Genomic DNA, 9,196 nt, shown 5'->3' with positions numbered 1-9,196 from the left:
GCTTTGGAAATGATAAAATTAAAACTTTTGAAAGCAAGACATAGTAGCATACAAAGGTGGATGCAAGGACTAAAAGCATGTATGTGATTCTACCAATGTGAAATAAATCCTTACAAGATTTGAATAGTCCAACTTTATGGGTGATCCTTTTGCAATCTAGGAGTGAACATCTGAATTACACATAAAATACAAAAATTGGAGCAATTAGATCCAACTTAACAAATATATGGGACACAATTGTAAGATTACCAATAACTAAGACACTATATCCAAGATAGCCAAAATAACACCAAAACAAATTGGAGAAAGAATGATGTACAAACTACTTTTAATTTGGAAAATTATGTCTCAATCTTACATTTAAATAAGATTTACTATTATAGTAAGTTAACATTTGAGAACATATTGGTCCAAACTAGCTAGATAAGCATGTGGGTAAATTTTCATGGCAATAATCATGTCTAAATTTGAAGATATAAAGTTCTCACTTTCGATAGTTTTATTTGAATGTGTCAAAGTCAATTGTGAAGGCCTTAGAGGCTACATATAGACCTAAAAGTGCTCATAACCAACATAGTGGGTTATATAGCTTAATAGAGCACATCACGATCTTGTTGATGCTTCAAAAAAAATTTCAATCAAAGTCCTCAATCTAAATTTATGGCCTTTAGAAGTTGAGTTTCCTGAAATGAAAAACAAAAAAAATGTGTTGAGAACATAAACAAGTTAAATGAAAGTGACAAAACAAACCTCATATTTTTAAAAGAAATCTCATGAATTCAAATTTCATAAATTATATATATATATATATATATATATAGATGATAAAATGCCTCCCATACGAAATACAGATGAACCCATGTTAATATAAACCTTCTATAAATCCGTATATAATTAACCCAATATCATAGACAATAAAATAAATTTTCTGTTGTTTTCAATATGTCATTTTAATCATCTATTTAGTGATAGGTCAATTTCTTAAGAAAGAAGAATGAAAACTTGAAAGCGTACCACTCCTTTGACAAGCTGGAATTGGTGACTATGTCAAGCATATTCAAACTCACGCATGGTTGATCAACTGGCGCCTATTCACACACAACAAATACCCTCTTCAAAATATGAAAAGAAAAAACATATGAGTTCTGGTTTATATACTCCATTCTATTCTTTTGAAACCTGAACCAATTGAAATGCTAATTACCATGTGCCCTGCGAGAAGAATCCACACAAATTGCAGATTTTTGTAAGATTTTACAAATCCCTTTGTTTCTGATTCACCACAATAAATTGCACTTCTACTAGCTGAGTTGAAGCTGTCCAATCCATCCCATCTGTTGTAGTTTTGTTTTTATTGTTCAAAGGAAGAGGGACCGGTGTGTTACTAGATTTCTTTATAATCCCATCTTAATAAGGAATTCATAAGAAAAATAAGTCATAGATTTCTTTATAATCTTATCTTAATAAGAAAATCATAAGAAAAACAAGCCATACTTTAGTTGTTGTACCCATGCCTCTGTTCCAGCAGTTGCACATATCAAATCCACCTGCAAATATCATCATCAAGGCCTAGTCAATAATTTGACGTCTGGTAAAGTAGAATACAAATCATATATATATATGAGTTTTACCTGACCATTGTAGATTGTGACCTTTTCACCTCGAGATAATAGTTCATCCACCTACAGTTGTACAACGAACACCCACCAAATTTTAAAGGTTGGCTTGATGATTTTAAGGCCCATGAGACATGATCCATTATAATAATGCCAAACCAATCTTAGATATTCATTTATTTTGAAGTGATACAAATTATGATACCCGAAGTTATATATATATACTTTTGCAATGGTAAGATCAACCAGACATGTCAAAAGAGGAGAAATATTGGAAGTCTTAAAAGTCAAAATGCTTATCATATTACTAATGAGCACCTCCTCAACTTTCTTTTAACCGTCTCCATGCAATTAAAGAAAACAAAAATACCTTTTCTCTCTCTGATATAGATATAGATTTTAATACTGTTCATTCATTACTTGCAGCTGATGTCTAATCTATTGTTGCGCCTCCTCCATATTCCTCAATTGTTTTACATTTGATTTAACATATACCGAACTTCAGCTTACAATGTCTCAGTATAATATCATCTCTTGTTAATGTAAGAAATTTGTCAACAAGAAATTAATGGAACTTTATTTTTTCAAAACATCAAATTCTCTCTTCAAAATAAAACAATCCTCTTATGCCTCTGGTTTTACTAACAACCACCTATTCACTGTAGATTTTTAAAGGAAAAACATTATATACCAGGCTACAGTTTGTTGTCTCAATGTTTTATTTTAATACTTCTATATAGTCATCATCAAATTGCTGAGAACTGGATATAATTTTTCTTACCTTATCAACTGCACTCTGCATGAAGTCATTCATCAAAGGGCCAAAAACATCTGGACCACCACCCCATCTGACAAATATAAATAGCTTCAATGTTAATAACACTAACACTACTGAATCTGTAAAGGGAGTCAATTTCATTGATTGAAAGAAAAGGAAGTAAATAGTATCAAATGGAGATACTAAGCAATGCCTTCAGTTCAGAATTCAATGAACATTGAAATTGTATGGTAAAAGAGGTTCTTACGTTACATTTGATGGAATGATTTTGAGCTTTTTCCGAATGGGCCCATTCATCAAAGTAAAAAGGTCTGAAGAACTTCCTGGTTTAATTTGGCCCATGTTCTTCAAGGACATTAGATATTCTTCATAGCGTTGAGGAGAGAAGCTTTTCATGGACTCTGTACCAGCTGAGGTAACAGTATCACTGTATGAATCGTCATGAAGGAAGTTGTAGAAGTTCTGCATTCAAACAAGAAAAGGGATTTCAAGAGATAATTAACCATTTTAAAGAAAAAAGTATTGGCTATATTGTGTATGTAGAAAACAAGCATACCACTTGATTGGAGTATGTTAAAATTTGGTCTTCCAAGAAACCCCAAGTGTGCGTGGCATTCACATAGTCTCCCCTTTCTACTTGTTCCTGGATTTCCAATGCTATCCTGTTCTTCCCCAGAATCATCAAAAAATTAGAAAAGAAATCAGAAGAGGCTTCTCAATAGAAAACAGTAAAAAACAACTAAATAGTTCTATAAGCAGAGTTAGTAAGACACACTTTTGATCTAACCACAAGACAATGAAACATGGTTTAGGTTACATTTCTTCCTTTGTTGTACTATTGTACTATAGTGTAAGAGAACTCATTAATTCATAAATAGAGGTAGAATATACCCTCTTTCAAAACACAAGAGAAATGCCTCTTCGGGAAGTAGATTGATGAGACACAAGAGAAATGTCTATTTGGAAAGTAGATTGATGAGAATTCAATGTATAAATAAAAGGAGGCACACCAATGTTACCTCTAAGAATAAAAGTGGACGAACTATGATACATAAGAGAATCATGAACTATCAACTCAATATAAGTAGGAGGAAAAAAAAGGCCTTTGAATTATAAACATCCATAGCCACCTCCCTAGTGAGATGCTCGTGCAATTCAAGACATTGTATTAAGTACAAATTAATTTAAGATAATAGTAGTAAACATCACTAACATCAAAAGTGGATTTCTTCATCATCCAAAGTCTAGTTGCTTAAACAAGTATTATGAAACTTCTTGAAGATTGACCAATTCCAATTTAACAAGAATTGCACTAAAAAAGGAGAGGATATTCCATGTGCTATTATCAAACCTCAACCTACAATGACCATTTCAATTTAGATTATCAGAGAGATGTTCTAGAATGGTCCTTGTGTAGGTATCTTATTAATGGCTAAGATATTCGTTTCCCCTTGTCATCGGATCCCTTCAGATTTGAACTTAGCTTCTCATTTTGAAGTCTATTAGGTAGTATTCTTTCAAGACTTCAAGAAAGGATGACATTTAGGATGACGTTTATGTTTCAAACCATTTGAAGTAAATTTAATTTCACATTTTGTTAGTCTCAAATTTGCCTCTTGAAATGTAGGTATGCTCTTTGGAAATAACTTATTGCAAATTCTTTCTTGTATTGACTCAAATCTCTAAGTTCAAAACACACACACACACACAATACAATACATTTCTAACTATAATGTTTAAAGTAAACATTTCTTTCTATTTAACTTACAATAGATATTATAGTTTAAAACAATCAATAATCTATAAGAATCTTTTGTCTTATTAATGTTATGAACCAAAATTATTACAAGTTAAAAAAATTAATTTTAGAATTTTTTTTAAATCTCCCACCTCATTTAAAACAGTCATACAAGCCTCTTTCCTTCCATTAGTTACATTGAACCTCTTAATATTTAAATCTTATTAAAACAAACTTCTTATTTTAAACAAATTGTCTATATTCAATAATTAATGGCCAAAATTAGAAGAAGGAAATTATAGATTAAACAAATTATATCAAGTTGATAGAGAAACAATTGTAAATTTAATCAGTAGACATTTATTATTTAGTTTTCAACTTAATGCTATACCTTTCGAAATCTCGAGAGAAGGATTTGGACTTTACCCATTTACATATTCCGTGGCGTTTTGATCCAATCGTGACACAGCCTTAAGAAGAGGTCCCCATGAAAGCTATTCTTCATACATTTTTAAAAAATTAAAAAAATGTTGTCATCATTATTTAATTAAAAATGAAAAAGGATATTATTCAGTCAGTCTTAATACATCAAAAGCTTACCACATAGTCTACTGGAGAGATCCAGCTATCTCCCAAAAGAATACCTGTCAAACAATATAAGATTTTGAATGCCATCAAAAATATATCTGACAAATAACATAAGAGTCCAAAATTTGAAAGATTGTGATGAGAAACAATATAAGATTTAGAATGCATCAATTAGTCATTGTGGAAATTCTACAAACAAACAATCTTTTATATATTCTTCGATTGAAGTTAATATCTACAAATTTACCTACCTCCAAGATTAACATTTATATCTCCAAGAGCAATTGCTTTGCTTAAGGCAAGGCCTATCATAGCTGCATGTTTTCCTCCATATGATTCCCCAACAATAAATAAAGGATTATTTTGTAAAGTATTATTTACACCATAGAACTCTTTCAGAAAACTTAAGAGGTCAACAGTTACTTCAACATCTGACTTAGCTGTAAGTGTATCATTTTCTACGTAGCTAAAACCTGCACCAAACCAAATTTTACACTTTGAAAGAAGATCATAATATAATGATTTCAATATATATATATATATATATATATATATATATATATATATATATATATATATATATATATATATATATATATATATATATATATATATATCAATATTGTCTATAAAAATGTGTTGAATGGGAGGAAATTATAATACCTGTTCCAACAGGACTATCCTGAAGAATATTCAGTTCACAATAGTTGCATCACACAAACAATAAGTATGAATTATTAGAAACATTGATTCCTCAAATCAAATTGAATGCATATGGACTGAACAATTTAATCTAATAGTTGAGAAATACTTACCAATTTATAATTCTCAAATTGCAACATATAATTGAAACTCAATGTAATATAAATAACACACTCACAATGTAACACAAATTTTACATGATGGAAGACCTTACCACAAATAGCAAATGAGCCTTTTGTAACCATGTTGTGTTTCTAGGATTCAAATCGCTGTCCAATGGACCAACTTCCAAAAAGTTTCCAATTCCAACTCCGGAACCTCCCTACAATTTAAAGATAGATGAAATAATATTTGTACAATGTCAAGAAATCAAATAATGTAATCCCAAACTATTGATCTTTTTGTTCCAAGACAAGATAAATGAGCACGAGGATTCAATTCATTGTTCAATTAACCAGCTTTCAAAAAATTTCTAATTCCCACTCCACGAACCCTCTACAAATTAGATAGATGTAGTAATATTTGTACATGAGTCATTACAAGTGAATATATTGTTCAATACACCTAACACAAAGCAAAACAATATGAACGAAGACTAAAAATTAATTAGTTGTTCAATAGACTCAATTCCAAAAAGCTTCCCATTCCAGCTCTAAGACCTCTCACAAATTAGGGAAATGCAATAATATTTGTACTAGGATCAAACAAGAAACAATCAAAATAACTAATCCCAAACTACTAAACATCTTGTTCCAACACAAAACAAAACAAATAAGTCAACATTAGGGTTCCATTCAAAATGTTTCCAATTCCAACTCTAGAAACTCTTACCAATTAGAAAGATGGAATGATATTTGTATCAAAGTCAAACAATTAGAATATGTAATCACAAACTCTTCTACATTTTGTTTCAAAATAAAGCAAAACAAAATGAATCACTCTTAGGATTCATTTAACTCCAATGGACCAACTACTTAAAAAGTTTAGATAATTCCATCTTGGAACTTCCTTAAAGATTAAATAAACTAAGTAATATTTGTACTACCATCAAACAAATCAAAAGATATAATCTCAAAGAATTAAACATTTTTTTTCCAATAGAAAGCAAAACAAAATAATAAATCAACACTAGAAATCAATTCATTGTTAGATATACACACTTCTTAAAAACTTCTAATTTCCATTCAGAAAACTTATAATTTCCATTCAGAAAACTTATTACAAACAAATTAGACAAATGCAATAATATTTGTACAAAGATCAAATGTCAAACAATCAAAATATGTAATCTTGAACTATTAAACATTTACTTCAGTATATTTTTGTGCCATATTTTGAAATAAACTGAATTGAAAAAGAGAAATGAATAAATAATCTCTAATGATGATAAACTATGAATACTGACCGGTCCCCCTTGCAGCCAGAGGATCAGAGGCCAGTTAAAATCTGCAGTCTTCTGAGGAGTGTAATAGAGCCACCAAAATATATGTGCCTCTGAATCACACAATTAATCAAAAACAGTACAAATTAGTTGAAGGTTAAAAAGATTAATGCGAGAAACAAAGGAAGGAAATAAAGTTTTATTATTACTTGGCCTGACTTCAACATAACCCCATTGTTCAGATCCATCTGGAGTTCCTGAGCTTGTATTGTTGTTGAGCCCACAAGCTACATTGCTGATTCCGATACACACAACGAAACCCAAGATGAATCTCTGCAAGCTCCTAAATTTTGTCATGGGTTGCTTTGCTTACAATTTCCTCCTTGAAATCTTTATCTTTCAAGATGAAAACCATCCAATTTATTTGTATACGATTGAAGCTTGGTCAAGGTAAGGATTGAATCACAATGTTCATGGCGGATACATCTATTAAAATCTTTATTTTTTTCACCAAACTTGTGTCTTTTTTGAGTGTTCTTGAGTTCGAAGTTCAAACCTCGGCTTCTCCGTTTGTTTGCATGACTAATTGCTGTTTGGCAAAAGTCCAATCATATCAATCGAATTTAAGACGTTTGCATGGATTTCTTTGTCGATATGAAATACATAAATGAACGCTGAGTTGGTTTGGTTGCAGCATTGGAATTGAGAATATGTATGTATATTGGGAATAGGAATGACTATTTCAATAACAATTATTTTTTGAAATGGGTATAAGCTCATTTTAGAGGCAAAATGGGAATATGTAATCTTATTCCCTATTCCAATTGACGAACCAAATGAAAATTAGAAAATGTATTCCAAATTTTATGTAGGCCGGTTGATTGGGATTGGGAATAGTGTTGAGGCTTGGAGAATTATATATAACTAAAAAATATATAGTATTTTAACTTAAAATATATATGTTAGTATTTTAATCTAAATATGATGTAAGGGTTAAGTTGATAGTAAAATATATTTTAAATAATACATTGGGAAAGTACAATTTCTAAGTTATTAAAGACAAGGAAGAATTTATGGAATATATGACATGTTTCTTGTGTTCTTGTATCACTATCTATCATATCTTCTATTTTGAGTTTTTGATATGGAGTGAGGGTTCAGTTCTTATTATTTGGTTTGAAGATATTCTTGTTAGCATATCATTACAATAGCCAACTATTCTCTCCATTTTTTATGCAATAAATTTTTGATATGAAGTGATGGTGGACCTTTATTTATTTATTTGTAGATATTCTTGTTAGCATATTATTACAACTATTAAATGTTGTCTCTTGCTTTTGATGCATGCTTGATAATTTATTTGTTCTAAGTTCATATTTCTTCTTACTATTTTTGTCACACATGATAAGGTAGAGATAATTTATTTTTATGGAGATCATTAGTGTCCACTCTTTCTTTTTCCCCTACTTGTGCAAGCATGTTGCCTTTGCCCATAACTAATTATATCTCCTCAATTACTAAGATTTCAAACATTGACATACATGTTGAAGGATGCTTCTTTCTTTCTAACTTCTATGATATTTTTGCAATCAAGTTTTCTCAATGTTGAAGAATGCTTTTTCTTTGTAGATCTAATAAATTTGGGTATACTACACTTAATGTGAAGAGTAGAGTTGGCGACACCATTTTGATTGATCATGCTTTCTACTCGAACACACACTACTTTAATACAGTTTTGCAACTTTCATTGAGGATCCAAAGTACACAACTTGCTCAACTAATTGTTTGTGAGAATTATTTTTTAGGTGTTGATCACTAACACATTTGGAGTGCTTTTTTGACAAGCATCTATCAAAATTCTGATGAACTTTTGAAAAGATACTTGTCATTATTTTTTCATTGGATGACTTGATGAGCAAATGCACATCACAATTTCAATGACACCTATGTCAGAAATGAGCTATGCAATAGGGATTTTATGTCATCGAATTCTAACAAAATCTGCATGGTGTTCATCAAAATTCCAATAAATGCAATCAACATAGGCTCTGACAAAAGTGCTAAACCTACAACAGCAAAAAAATTGTTTTATTTTGGATGAGGCCACACTCATAAATTATTCCTAAGATATTATTACCTTCAACGAAATCAACATTATATTTTTTCTCCTTACTAACTATTTCGCCTATAATCACGTGTATCTAAAAATGGGTGGTGCTTAAAAGTAGCTTTGGAAAATTATAATGTATAGAGGGGAATGAAAGATATAAAAATAAGCCCTAGGATTTATGGTGTGTGACTTGACCTATAATTTAATGTATTTAAATATTGTTTAAATATATTTTTATCAAGAATGATATAGCAATCGATAAATACCATTATTGTATTTATAT

General features: G+C 30.4%; 1 protein-coding gene across 1 annotated transcript; it reads right to left on the bottom strand.

Moving 5' to 3' along the window:
• Positions 1 to 299: 299 nt before the first annotated feature.
• Positions 300 to 7,237, bottom strand: LOC149576416 (serine carboxypeptidase-like 51). Its single transcript, XM_089817208.1, has 15 exons — positions 7,013 to 7,237; positions 6,828 to 6,916; positions 5,637 to 5,744; positions 5,384 to 5,402; positions 4,972 to 5,193; positions 4,733 to 4,776; positions 4,559 to 4,626; positions 2,951 to 3,056; positions 2,642 to 2,856; positions 2,398 to 2,464; positions 1,632 to 1,682; positions 1,495 to 1,547; positions 1,205 to 1,334; positions 1,015 to 1,088; positions 300 to 683 (listed from the first exon to the last, which is right to left on the bottom strand). Exons 1-15 carry the CDS (start codon positions 7,158 to 7,160, stop codon positions 668 to 670), a joined length of 1,410 nt encoding a protein of 469 aa, XP_089673334.1. The 5' UTR covers positions 7,161 to 7,237; the 3' UTR covers positions 300 to 667.
• Between the last annotated feature and the right edge of the window lie 1,959 nt (positions 7,238 to 9,196).

This window comes from Cupressus sempervirens, chromosome 1 (assembly GCF_028749045.1).
Source record: "Cupressus sempervirens isolate cs-2001-9-10 chromosome 1, ASM2874904v1, whole genome shotgun sequence".
NCBI classification, from domain to species: Eukaryota; Viridiplantae; Streptophyta; class Pinopsida; order Cupressales; family Cupressaceae; genus Cupressus; species Cupressus sempervirens.
The sequence above is the reverse complement of the archived record's forward strand: the minus strand, read 5'-3'. Positions and strand labels throughout refer to the sequence as shown.